The sequence below is a fragment of the Seriola aureovittata genome, chromosome 7 (assembly GCF_021018895.1).
Source record: "Seriola aureovittata isolate HTS-2021-v1 ecotype China chromosome 7, ASM2101889v1, whole genome shotgun sequence".
Taxonomy (NCBI): Eukaryota; Metazoa; Chordata; class Actinopteri; order Carangiformes; family Carangidae; genus Seriola; species Seriola aureovittata.
Window position 1 is genome coordinate 24650419 of NC_079370.1, and position 14705 is coordinate 24665123.

The 14705-nt window shown below is 42.3% G+C and overlaps 1 protein-coding gene across 3 annotated transcripts in view; it reads left to right on the top strand.

Annotated features, from left to right (window-relative positions):
* The window catches only part of LOC130172703 (intermembrane lipid transfer protein VPS13B-like), a 322841-nt gene that overhangs the window by 71728 nt on the left and 236408 nt on the right, over positions 1 to 14705 (top strand). For all 3 annotated transcript variants that reach the window (XM_056381575.1, XM_056381576.1, XM_056381574.1), the window contains exon 17: positions 3912 to 4096. In XM_056381575.1, coding sequence (XP_056237550.1) covers positions 3912 to 4096 — 185 coding nt within the window. The remainder of the gene's footprint in view (positions 1 to 3911; positions 4097 to 14705) is intronic.

A 14705-nucleotide genomic window follows, 5' to 3' on the forward strand; every position in this document is an offset into this window, starting at 1 on the left:
AGCAATGGTCTACCAGTTCTGCTCTTCTTGAGTTTGTACTGGAGCTTTTCCAAATGGCTTTTTTATTGAAACTCCCCATGTGAGGTATTATTTTACCTTGAGAATAACATATGACCTGCAAGTTTGCAGTCTCTGTTCTTCTCTTGCCTGTGCTTGCTGTTTTCATGTTTTTTTCTGCATGGTATGATTATACTTTTCTTGTTCTCTTTTTCTCTCTCTAAACTTTTTTTTGTCCAATTTGTATCGTCACTATTATAGAACCAGTCTTTTCAGGCTTAAGCATTGGCAGCTAGTTTTATAATTGTTTCAGTTGCAGGTTGTTAGATCAGCAGGCGCCTTGTCAGCTCTGGCCTCATTACTGCTGATGATCGTGCTCTGGCTGACCAACCTGCTGTTACTGGTTTGTTCATATGCCTGTACAGGTGTTCATACATATGTGATTGTGTGACAGGAATGTGTTGGTATGCAAGTATTTGTGATTATTTGGAAACATTAATTTATTTGTCTGTATGTACATTTGTGTGTGTGTGTGTGTGTGTGTGTATGTGTGTGTGTGTGTGTGGCCTCTGTAAGACAGCAATCACAGCTGTTTAGCTGGAGCCCCAGCTGTATTTCTCTATATACAGTCGCGACCACAATCAAACTAGACCGAGAAGCTGATTAGCCTGAGAACCAATGGCCCAAATGGATATCAGCTATGATGCTGTGAAAAGGGTTTGGTACAGATATGGGGTTACTCACAGGCTCTTTAAATGGAAGGTTAGACTTAAGAAGTGATACCTTATGCTACTAATGGTATAACATGTACTCTGAGCCATATTTGGAAGTTACAAATATTTTTTTGTGTGGACTCTCTGTTAAGTCTACTCAGTTGTAGATTTCACTCATTCATTTTAATGACTAAAAATAATTTGCTGTCCCTGCTTTATGTCCACCTTTGAGCATGTACACCGAGGAAACAGACTAGGCAAAGAGCACCACAGCTGGTGTGGTGCTCATGACTCAGACTCATGCCCTCTGCACAACACTATACCCTGTTTTGCCTGATTTTGACAGGGACACTGGACAGAACGACTGTGCCAGCCTGTCAGCCAGTTGCCTAGCCAAGCAGTCAGCAAGTCCGCCAACTGGCCTGTCCTAGCCCCGGTCTAGTTCTTCGTCACTCAGTCACGGCACCAACAGGGGACAGGTCAGGAAATGAGGCCTAATGTTGTTGAAATACACCAGAGGAAAGCACATTTCATCCACTGAAATTGAAACACCTAATTTTTCATAACTCTTGACTAATTTTGATTTCCTCTTAACATATTCCTGGTGGCCTCAGTGTTTTAATAAAAAAAAGTTATTGACTTAAAGGACTACTGTGAGGTCACAGGCAGCCTATTCAATGAGGCACCGAAGTTCAAGCCAAGGAACTGATTTCTTAAATTATGAGTCAGGATCCAAAATGGATTGTGGGCCCAATTCTGGTGGGTCTCCACTTTATAAGAGTAGAAGTATGCTTTAATGAGTTTTGCTCCCCAGGCTACAGACTCCATTTCTAATATGGAATCTGCACTGTAGCAGTAAATTGCATTTTGTTAGTTGCATGCATATGTTTTTGAAGTTCTAAGAAATATGTTATAGTGTCATTTGTTACTGCTGTTCTGGATGCTACAGGTAGTAGTACTGCAATTGTTACCTCTTGGACACTTATTTCCTTCAAAAGCTGTTGGTAGCGGTGAAAGAGCTGCCTGCCAGAAAGATGTTTACCATGTTGCAGCAAGAAACACTGACTGTGCCATATACTTAATGAAATCCGATGAGTCCTCACATCCAGCATTCCCAAAACACCCTAATGAGAGTTTCTGTTTCTCATTTAGCTCCAGGATTCAAGTTGCTGTTCTCAAAAAATTTGGGCATAATATAATAAAAACAGGTGCATAATTAAAGTTTTAGACAACCACATGCACGTGACAGCTCCCCTGAAACGCTATAAACACTCGAATAAGCCAACAAACTTTCATCCCTTGCCAGTCCTCCCATTGAAGTGGCTTTGCAGGCACATTTGCTCTGCATGTGGGGACATTGTTGTTGCTGGGTCCCCTTCACTTTCTTTTGTTCAGCATTGATATCTAGCTATGTGTACACACACATATGGGTGTGCAGGCATTTGAACACACAAAAACACACAAAAACACACATGAAAAACAGTTTGATTGATGTCTTGCTGTATAGCATGCAACAGTAGTAATTTTAATAGGCGAGAAGCATGACATTGCATGGTTCACCATGGTGCCAAATCCACCACATGTTGCCAGGGAATTCAAAATGTGTGCTATCAAGGTAAACTCATTGACCCTGTCAGGTTTGGAGTTTTTTTCTCTCTCTCACTGCCTTTGTTTTTCCTGTACTCTCACATCTCTCTTTATCAAACTCTCTCTCGCCTTCTGTCTCATACAAGTCCCCCCAGAGAACGCAGGCGGTTAAGAACTCTGGACCTGCCTGTGAGCAGCTAACAGCTCATGTCACCCTACTGAACCACCCAGGAGCAGAAGAAAGGGAAAGATAAAGAGACACGCAGGGAAGAGGGAAGCAGAGGAGTTAAACGATTGCAGAGCTGCTGAGCAGAGGGAAAGACCCCGTGACATATCCCACACTCTGAACTGGGACCAGACCAAAATGCATGTGTGATTAAATGAACTGTGATGCTCGTTCCTGACACGCTGCAGCCATCCCAGGAATTAGTCACGGTTCTATTTTCATCTAAAGTACCACTCACAGGGCAGTCCCTCTTTGCTTCCATTACAGTATGTCATGAAGTGAGTATATGCCTCCCCCTCCAAAAAAAAGTACTGTCAATCTCTCAGCAGAGCAGAGGGGAATACAGAAGTGGAACACAGAGGTGGAACCAAACAAACTTGTTTTGCAGTGTTTAGTTCAGGCTCCCTGGGTGTTTTTCCTGGGGACACAGAGGGAGAGAGAGATTTTAAGAATAGAGATCAGTAGTCATGGCGATGACAAGTGATCCATCACACTCAACACTGTGTATAATGCCATGCCTTCGCTGGTGTCTGTGTATGTGTGTTGGGGAATCCCTCCTACTGCTGTTGCTGATGTCATGGATGGGATCTTAAGAACTGAGGATCCAAGAATTCACAGACTGGATAGAAAAAGAGCTCCGAGACCTGATTCAGGGATTTGAAAGGCAGTGAATGTGTGTCAAGATGTTTGTCTGTGTGGTATCAGAGATGTGAGAGAGGTGTGTTGAATATGTTTCGAAAGAAAGGAGGAATTAAAGAGCAAATGAAAAAAAGTGTGTGTGTCAGATGATAGATGAGAGCATGGTCCACTGAGGTTCTGATGGACAGGGGCCTGGAGGACTCACATCTGACTGTGCTGTTACCTCATCCCCCTGAACGCTCAACTCATCAGCTTGTCATACACACACACTCACACAAACTCTCCCTCCACACTCTTGGAGACAGATGAAATGTCAAATGCGTAGAGATTCTTTTCAGGGTCAGGTTTCTGGGCTGTACATATCTTCACATAAATCATCATCACAGTTTGGACGGAGGGGAGAGAAGGGTCGGTGGCAAAGAGGCAGACTACGCCTACCTGCCAAGTAACTAAGGAAAGCTTGGCTTGCACTTGGTACTTCTTCAATTTGCTGTTGGAATGTAGTTCTACCTATTTGGCCATTCGTGCTATCGATGAGCTGTTTTATATTGCGACGTGATATTGATGGATTCGTGGAAGTTGTGAACCATTTGTTTCCACCGGTGTCTGTTTCATTCACTGTATGTTAGCACTTACGTGCAACTCTCCATTCTTTCATTTATTATTGTCACTCTATCCTCACTCCGTGTATCTATGCACTACCCTTTATCTAACCACTTCTTTCTTCATCTCTTTTCCCTTTCTTACAGGAGTAAAAGATCTTTGGTCCCCACCACAGAGTGCATTTTTGAGCTTCCCCATTTCACTGTACAAGCCACAAGGGCCCAGACGCTTTTGCTTCAAGCAATCTGTCAGAGTTGGACCCACAGCATGACCAATGGAGCCCCACTGACCATCAGCGAAAGCCTGCTCAATGAGGTGTACAAAGCTCAAGGTAAATAACTTATACATATACATAAACCATGTGAAGTTAAGCCTGTGTATATTCTCATTTGTCCAGGTCATAGTATCCTAAAGGAGTTTTTTTAAATCGAAAACAACTGGACTAGGTTATTTGTCTGTGAAGACGTTTCACCTCTCATCCAAGAGGCTTCATCAGTTCGTGTACGCATCTGACCAGGCTAGGACTGGTCCTAGCCTGGTCAGATGCGTACACACAGGACCAGTCCTAGCCTGGTCAGATGCGTACACGAACTGATGAAGCCTCTTGGATGAGAGGTGAAACGTCTTCACAGACAAATAACCTAGTCCAGTTGTTTTCGATTTAAAAAAAACTCCTTTAGCATGTGAAGTTAACTGAGCTTGTCTGTTCTTTGACAGCAGGTCCCCTGTGGACAGAAATCCATTTTCATGAATTTCATATACCTGACCAAGTTGATAATCCCCACATCTTCACAGCATTCAAGTACACCTGTACTTAGACCTGTCCATTTGTGATTGGAACACCTGAGATGGATATAATGCCAGGTCTGCACATGGCCATAGAGGAGCAGAGGCTGTTTTTCCAGGGCATGTGTTTGTAATTGCTTAGCATTGCAACAGGCCCTTGGTGTTTTTTCAGTTGTTTTCATAATGCAGTTGTTATTGGAGGGTAGCAATTATAATTCTTCAATGGCAACTCAGCCACTTGGCAAAATACAAAAATACCCACACAGATGATTAATGTGTCCTTTAACGGCTCATTCTGTATTTCAACCATGACTAGTCAAAGAACAAAGAACCAACTACATCACTTTGCTCATCTGGTCTCTTTTAAGCTATTGCATTAGATGTTAATGCGTTCATCATAGTAGCTGATTTATTGAAATCTAGTAAAGTATACTTGTGCTCTTTATTTATTTTGTTCTATATGAACTAAAGCTTGTTTCTTAGTACCAGTAAAATGTCAAGAGAGATATATGGAACTGGCTAGAGCCAAAGTGATTTGACCCTCTTGTGAAAAGCTTTATAGTTATTTCTCAGGGCTCAGCACATTGTGTACCAGACTATTATTTACCCAAAACAAGTCAACCTGATAGTAGCCATTGAGTTATGGGCAAATTGGCAGCCCAATTTGCCCATAACTCACTGACCTTATACCAGGGGTGCAAGCACACATCCAAAACTTAAGGTCTCAAAATATACACGTTCACGTGAGATATTTTGGCATAAAGATCAACTTGTCTTGTGCCCGGTATGGGGTACTATTCCAGCAGCCTAGGGCAAATTAACTCTGAAACGGTTTTACGCTTCATGTCGCCTAGGATGCCTTAATGGTCAAATAATAAATTTTGCCTCTTGTTAAAGAAAAGGAGGGGAGCCTGAATTCAATAAAACAGTAGCGTTTCTCATGACGGTAGCATCTGGACAGTCCTCTGGAGGGCCAGGGATTTTCCAACTCATTAGGATCACGTTGTTTGGTATGCCGTCAACATTCTCCCTCGGCCAAGCCAGCCAAGCTACCTTTTTCACCGTTGTGTAGCCGCCAAAATTTATGAAACTGGTCTCCCGTGGAGTGAAGTCAAATATTCCTCTCCCCTCACTCTGCCTTTCTCTTGGAATGGGGCTTGACTAGCAACATAGAGAAACATTTGCACATCTGGTTCATGTGCTGGCAGGTTAGAAAAAGAGCAGTGGGGGAAAGAGTTCGAGTTTAGAAGGCAAGAGAGTGAAGGGGAATAGGCGATGTGTTGTGTAAGTATATGTTGGGAAAAACACAGCAATAATTCCTATGATATAACCAAAGATGTGTGGTGGTGTATTTGCTTTTGAAATTGTGACACTCATAGGCTTTGAGGAAGATCTTAGCTGTCCCAGTTCCTCTCAGTCCTTGGTGTGACAGCTTAATGGTGGAGGAGAAATGGAAAAAGAGGAGATGCAAAAAAAGAAAGCGGGTAAAGTTGGCAGAGTTGCACATTGTGAACTATTGTGGACTATGTTTGCTGTAGAGCATCTGCCTCACACCCAGTGCAACCTAGCTTAATAGTTTTGGTTCCTGTGGGTCTGTGGTTGTGTCCACACTGTAACGTCATAGTGGGACATTACTGGCTGTTGTCTGCTGACTACCTGCCCTCCTACTCACTACTCTTTCCTGCTTTATTCTGAGTTGTTTCCTTATCTAAGCCAAACCTGGTGTGATTTCTAGAAAGACCTCATTATCATAACTCCTGATGAAAAGCTTGTCTAATGTCAAATATGAAGACTGTGCCACTTATTTGGCCCTCCATGTGGTAAAAGTGTGTTGCAGTCTTTGCAGTGGTTACATTTGTCCAGTGTGACTTGCAGGCTGACTGGCTGCAACTGTTTGCAGTAGAAGCGGTAGATCTTTTATAACGCTCACAAGATTCAGATCTGCATCCAGATTTAAGTTCTGTGCTCGTTCTTGTGTCGCTAGCCAGCAGGCATCAAGCCATTGCCAGGACAGAGCTGACATGCGCTCACACACACTGAACATGGCAAACAAGAGCTGTTTGCTTTGAACATGTGCTTTTTTCATTCCTTTAGGAATTCCTCTTCCATTCTATCCTTTTGATGTTACAGGGCTTTTCAATAGTGGAAGGTGTTTCATATTGAGGTCTAGCTGATAACACAGATGGTAAGTGTCCTTCGCGGGGTAGCCATTTGGGTATGAGATTTTATTCCCCGTCCAAAGGAAATTCCATAATTCAGCAAAGGGGAAAACTAAGAAAACAAAAACTTCAGTTTTAATCTCAGAGTACTGACAGACTGTAAAATGTTCTTCAAAATAATTGGTGGACTCAGATTAAAGCAACAGTCAGAGACCTTAAATCATCACAGCTGACTGGAACACAGCCGCTAGGATTTGTAAAACTTCAAGTTTGTGCTGCTCACTGGCAGCTGCAGCAGTAACCCAGCGAGCGGCATATGCAATATAGCCTGTGTTTGGTCAGCAAGCCCAGAAACGAATGAGTGAAATCCGAAAACAAACCGTAAAATTGTATTTTCCTTGAGAATCAGATGTTGTCAGTCACTGCCTATTGCATGACAGCGTGGTTTGTCAAACTACGGTGTGTAGGAGGACGTCAGTCAGTCGTCACAGTATTCCACCGTTCTCCTTTTACATTCCAATGAAGCTCACACTAGTGTTGTATTTTATTGGTGAGCTCTGCAGAAAACAGTATGTCATATTTTATGTGTCTGGTTGTCTGGTAAAAATGGAGAGGTGGTCCATAGGGAGATGTGTGTTTGTGCACACATTGGTGCACTCACTCTTACAGTATGTGCCCCCTAACAGTAAGCTTGTCAGCTGCCAAGTGGAGGTAACAACAACTCTATGCCTTTTCTGCAGCTCTGACCTGCTGCATTCCCTCCTTAATTATTCCCATTTTTTGACTTGACAAAATCTACTCTTCCGTTCTTGCTGTTTGGATTTTACTGTTGTCTTTTTCTTCCATCTTTTCTGTGCAATTCTATGCTGCCAACTTTATTTCTCTCCCCCTCTCTTCTTTTTTCTTTCCATCTCTCACTCTTCTCTCATGTTGAATTCATTGTCTCATATTATATGTTCCTCTAGTCCTGTTTTTTTTCTTTCTCTTCTCCTATGATTGTCAGTGGCCTGCCCATTTTATATTTTCTTTATTTATGCTTCCAGTCTTCACAGTTTGCAGTGGGAGCCATAGTAGTAGCAGTAGCATCAATATTAGTGCAGAGGAGCCAGTGATTCCTGCCACCCACCACAGTGATCTCCAATTGAGCCTGCATACATTTGTGAGTGCACAGTATGTTGTGCAAGATTTTGATGAGTGTGTGTCTAATTGTGGTACAGGGAAAGTGTAATCGCAGTGCACAAATAATTTTTTGTTATTGCTCACTCTTCAGTGCATTTTACCAACAAATATTTAGATCGTCAGTGGCTGTACCTTTCTGCATTGCCTTTTTTTGGTTTTTGTTACACATTACATTATCCCAGAGACTTGCAGAAAACGTACCACCTCTCCGAAACAAGCCAAACTACGTTTTTGATAATGACGTAGGCAAATGAGAGCAGCTGTTAGGCAAATAATATGTACAAAACAATTAAAAAGAAATGTGGAGGTTTACATATTATTGCCGAATGAGTGTTTGGCCATAGTCATAGCTGTAAATCAATGTTTCATATTTTAATAGTTAGTTACCACCTGCAGTTTTATCTCGCTCAGTGTTAAAATAAAGCTTTTACAACCTAATTTAAAAATCATCATGGATCCTAGTGACTTATCTCGTCTGCACATTGCCATGAGGACACAGAATCTGTATGTTTTTTTTATTTTATTTGTCGTGTATGTCTCTGCTGATGATAGCTTTATTGGATTTTGATTCATGCACTTGCGTCCCCAGAGGACATAAGTCTTTCAATTTCAACAGATGCGTTTATAGCTGAGTACACAGTGATGATTCACAGAGTGCATCTAAACCTGCAGATGGTACAACTCCGGCTTGGGGACCAGTGATCCCTTGTCCATGTATTGTGAATATGTGGTTGTTTACTGGCTACTTATGTGTGTTTGTGTGTGTGCATGTGCCTTTTACTGTTTGTTTGCATGCCTGTATGTGTGCTTTCTGTGTTCCCGCTCTTTGTCTCGCTGATGAAACACAAAATTAGAAGTGCTGTTTGCGTCCTTACATTCATGACAAGAGTAAACCTCCGGATGTCCACCAAAAGGACTACGCAGTAAACTGAAATGATATTGAGGAAAATCAGTTTTAACTTATTTGCCATAACAGTGTCACATTGGCCTCCCTAAATTAACCATTATGAGACCAGTACAGGATCTCCAACCAACCCAAAGGAAGTTGAGCAGAAACTAAGGCTGCTCACTTTCTATAATCTTCCCTGCAGACCATTTGCCTCCCTTTTTAAGTGTCTTGTGAAAGGCTGTATTTTGAAAGACAAAAGGTAATTTAAATCAGTATAAAATTGGCATTTCTAATTCAGCTTTAATGCAGCTACCACAGCTCGTTTCCTGGCCACAGAGCTCTGTGGTGGTCTGGACTATGATATGGGGGGGGGGGGGGGGGGGGGGGGGGGGGTAGAAGTTGGTTGGTGGTGGTCACCAGACGTGCTCTAGATGATTGCTGGGTGATATACGAGCTGTGACATAACTTAAGCATGACAGATATTGGGGGGGGGGGGGGGTAAGAACAGAGTAAGAGGAAGAGAGGGTAAATGATATAATGAGAAGAATGAAAAATGAAAGAAAAAGGAAAATAAAGGGGCGAAGGGAAAAATGATGGAAAGAAGGAAATAAAGAGATCTCAGTGCCCAGAAACACAACTAACTATTGGTTCTCCTTATTAAACCCAGCTTTTGCGCCTAATTGAGTGTCAGGTTATACACGCACACAAACGTGTATATGTACAGATGCATGCCCACCTCCCAAATCCTATATGTACCCCTGAACTCACAGCATACGATCCCATTTAAGGCAAATGACGACAAGAATGTTTGGATACAGTGAGCCTATGCTCTCATTGCATAGCGACTAGAGGCATGTTGATAATAATAGTACAGGACTTATGCTCTCACTCATAACTGTATCATTATTAAAACAAGTCTTTTGTTTTTACAAGTTCCCCCTACACATAGAATGGGGGGATGTAGTGGACATGAGAAGAATAAAGAAAAGAGTGGAAAAATGACCCAAGACTATTCAAGGTTACGTCAGGGAGCCTTATTTATCCTTTTCTTCACACTGATATTTCTCCCATTGCTTAGAAACAAATGCAGTCTCTTAGAAGACCATGTCAACAACAGTTTTTACGCATTTTTGCACTGCATGAAAAAGGCTGCTCCTGTCATGGCCAGCAGTTCACATCCCTGTGATCTAACTGCCGTCAGGAGCATGGGTCTGACGCAAATCCCCCTGTGACGCTGTGGCATAGTATAAGTGTTGGTAATAGCTCTGTGTTATTGGAGGGGAAAAAAGTGTTCCTTTTTCATATCACTCTGTCACCTCAATAAGTTGATCCCTTGTATGCGGTGCATTTAATGTTGTCTGGTCCCAGAATATACCTGTCTATCTTTTCTCTCTTGGTGTGTTGTTTGCCGGTAAAGCCATTGTTGAAAATGTAGTCCTGGCTGTGAGACTCAACAGTTCAGTTTTCCAATGTTTTCCTTTGTAGATTTTGGCTGGCATGGCCTTCTTACTCACAACCGTAATGTTTCCCATCTATTAATCAAGACATGCCAGAGGAACGTGCAGGTTTGCCCTGTCATATAATGGGCCCATACACTTAGCCCGTTTTCATTGTTCCACAATGAAAGTGAAAGAAGGAAGAACAAGAGCCTTTTTTTCATGGTCTGTGGTTGTCACAAATGTCAGTAAAGAGATGGGAAGCTTAATGAAAACCCTGAGATGTCTGTTTCAGCGTGGCCTGGCCCCTCACTGAAGTATCCATACTTCTTTGAAGAGGTAACTTATTGGTTTGAGAGAAATTTTTGCCTGTCTACTTGTCTGCTTCATGGATTGACATCAGAGCAGGAAGAAAGCAGGAGGGGAGGGAAAGAAAGAAGGCTTTTTTATCCATATGCAACCTTATTTCTAACATTAAAAACACGTTGTGTCAGCATCAGAGAACTGATAAATAAATCTTGGATGGAACTTGAGACGGTTCTTGTCAATGAAAACTTCAATGAGCTACAGACGGCCCTCATCCCACTCCTGGCAGATTGTGATGATGTTTTAAGTCAATCCAGACTCAGACCTTCCTCTTTTCTTTTGTCTTCCGTAAGCTCTCTGCTCTTTCTCTGTCGCTCATTTCAGTTCAGAGCTGGCAAGGGAAACCAGCGGAGTAGATGCAAAAAGAAGTTTGTTGTGTTCTCCCACAATTAGATAATGGATTACATGAATATTTATATCTTTAATGGGATGAGAGAAACATGAAGTGCCTGAGGTCTGCTCCTTCATCAAACATCTCAAGTCAGCTTTCACCAAACAACCACTTTGCACATGTACTCACACATAAAAAACATACACACACGCATCTTCCCTCATGGTTGGTGACTTCAAACACTCATCAGGGGACATCAGGCTTGTCGTTTCTCAGCATGATTCTCCATTTATCATTCCACTTTTCCTCACACTGTCCGCTGGCTTCTGGTGAAAGATGATATTTTAAAAGAGAGTGTGCAACTGAGAGTGTGCCAAGGATTTTCTCTCCCCTGTAGCCCACTTTTCTGTCATGGGAAATAAGATGTGATTTCAGGCATGTTGCAGATCACGGATGATCCCGGTACAGGATCTGGAAGCCTGAGTTTCACGTCCAACTTTTTATTTTTGCTCTCTGATATGAATCATTGATGGTTTCTCAGAGGCATCTTTCCACTTACCACTAAATCCAATATACCATTGGCACAGTATAGCACTTAAATTGGTAGTTGATCTCAAAGATCTATCATGCTTTTAAGAAACCTGGCAGGTGGTTGGTAGTTGAATGGGGCAGTTTAGTTAGCTGGCCAGCCATGGGTACAGCAAAGTTTCTGTCAATTTAAGCTTTCATCATTTGGAGCTGGAACATTCAACTCATCTCCCCTGTGGAGCATAACCTGTAATATGATATGAAAAACCCTGCAGCCATGGTTTATGAAACATTACCGTGGTAAACACTTGTAGGCCCCAATAACAATGTGTTATTGATAGATTATGCATTAAACAAACCACGGAAGACACGTCAAGGCATGCAGTTATAGTAAGGTATATATTATTGTATTGTATATAATAGTGAATACTCTGCATTTACAATTATACTAGTCGCACTAACAAATTAATAAAATTTCTGTTGCGCTCAGGAAAGCATCAGGAGCATCAAAGAAACTTTAAAGCCATTCAAAGTTTGTGGTGTAAGGGATACATTACATATAAGTAAGCAAGTAATTAAATAGGTCAATAACTGTCTTACATGTTTTAAAACTGCATGTGCACACAAAGTAAAGAACTTCACTTAGACATGAAACTAAATGCATTGTAGATAGAAGGGGCTCTGAAGCAGACTGCTCTGAATATTACTAAACCCTGAATCAATGACAGCCCCAAATAAATCTGTTTGTGTTTATGTCATCTGGTAGTGTCTGCAGAGCTGGCTCCCTGCTGGGAGCCAACCGTCCCATCTAAGCGTGTGACTAGTGCCAACTGAGCACATAGCTGCATGTCACAAGGCCATAAATTTTCACTGTAACTCCCACTGAAGTGCCTCAGCAGCACCAAAACCCCAGTCACGTCTTGGCTACCACCACACACAGACACATTCAGCCTCTCCAAAGCTGAGACATAAATATTGATCTCAGTGGATTATTGATAAACAAGAACGCTCTGCTCTCTCTCTCTGGTTTCTCTTTAATGCTCATCCATGAGGCAAGTGGAGAGAGGGGGAGAAAGTCTGAGAAAAAGAGCAAGCGTGAGTTTTAGAGAGACAGAGATCTTGAGTCAGAGAGAGAGCAGTAATCCAGAGTTACATTTCAGTGATGGAGGGGCTGGTTTAGCGTCATTAGTTGTGGTCTGTAGTTTCAAGCATCTCTCTCATGGTGGAACCACAGTGGCATTCCATCCTGGCTGCTACTTCAAAGTCAGAATGCCCCTGTTTCTTATGCTAAACAGATTTGTCAGGGCAGCATTAGGCTGGGGATATGGGAGATTGAGAGGCAGGCCCTCTCATCCAGAACTGTGTTTTAATGGCCTATCTCACCACTGGCTAATTGTCTCCTTACAAGTGGCTCTATGTCACAGCACATGTTTTGCTATGATTCTTTGCACATCTGTCTCTTCCTTTTTCTCTTTCACTCTCTCATCTTTCTCACTTGTTGTATAACTCGTTCTCTCAGTCCCCACCCCCCACTGTCTTCCAAAGCTGTCTTCCAAACCCCACTGCCTGGGCCCATTAGTGTTGGCCAAATTGCTTCCGCATGAAGACTCCTTAATTGTGGTAATTCAGTGGCAGAGAGAACCATGGTTTGAAAGTGCAGAGAACATGTGTCACTGCTTTAGTGGGCAGACAGAAAGACAGGCAGCACCTGGAGGGGATGATAATCATGAAAATAAGACCCCCAGCCTCCACTACCACCAGCTCTTACACCCCATCACTGTCTTTATACCACAACCGTTATAGGCAGAGCACCACTTCCACACCCCAGCACTCTAACCTCTACCCAGTGTGCTGGAAGCTGCTTGGCTGGGCTTTTACATGGGGGAAAAGCATTTCTCTCTCTCTCTTTTTCTCTCTCTCTCTCTCTCTCTCTCTCGCTCTCTCTCTCTCTGTGTGTGTAGACATTTGTTTTCTTGCATCTTACTCTTTTCATCTGTCCATCCAGCTGCACTGTGAGGGTTCTTTAGTAGGTTTGGTAGGTGTAGAAAAATTGACTCTTGATTATATTGTTTGTGTGGTTATTTAGCAGTGGAACCCATCACTTTTCATGTAAACTGCCCAGTCCCCATTTCATTTATCTAAAAGCAGCTGTTGCTGCCACCTCAAATGTGAAATGCATCTTCCTGTGAGCAAGTTTTCCTCCAATTGCCATAACCCATCCCAGTGTAACTGCTTTCATTTATTGACTGTAGATGTTTTTGTGAGTTGCTGGTAGAAAGAAGAATAATGGATCTTTTTTTCTGTGAAAATGTCACAAATTATCTTCAAGGCAACACTTAATGCATTCCTGAAGATACCTTTATGTTTTTTTTAAGTCTCCGCAATCCTAAGAATCAAGTCTTGGTATTATAAAAATGAGAATTTGTTAAAAGTGGTAAGTCTCCCTGTGGGATTGTGTCTGCCCGCTGCCAGAGCTGCTCTGCTCTCAGTTTTAACTGCAGGACAAACCACTCACCTTGTCTGTTTTCCTGTCCCACTCTCTGCATGTGTCTGTATTTTTGCTGTGTGTCAGTACTGGGCAAGGTGCCAACACACCTCCTGCTCCTACTTACTGCTTCTACTTCAGCCCCTCCTGACTTGGGAGAGACAGTTATTGTTTCTACATCAGCACTTAATGGCTCAGCTGGCTGCTTTTGGTCTACCCAACTTGTCAATGTCTGCCTCTTTTTTTGTCAGCCCCCTAGCTGCCGCGGGCCCATTGCCAGACATAGAGCTTTTAGCACTTTAGGTTCTCTTTCTCTTTTTCTCTGTCTTTGTCTGTCTACCTGCCCATTAGGGTTTGGTGATAGTGTACATCCTACTGTCAAGCAATCGTCATCACATATAAAACTGATCCCTAATGCATTAATACGTGCCAGGGACTGGTTTTCTAAAAGTTAGTGGAACTTCTCACTCATGTCTGTAATGTGGAGTGGAGGTGTAATAACTAGAGTCAGTACACAGATTTAATGGCTGTTTTTTTAGCAGAAGTCACAACCTTCTTCTCAATCTTGTAGTATGCTTCAGCCGATTGCCAGATATTATTAGTTATTTTCACACGGAGAGGAGACTCTCTGCCTTTCACTGCTTCACCTTATAACATTTCCATGTTCCCATGTGAATGCCCTGGCATTATTTTTCATAAAAAAATTCCATAGCATCAGAAATGAAAATTGTGTTTTGTGAATGTAAGCTAATACAAACACTGTGCTTCATGTTTTAGAATG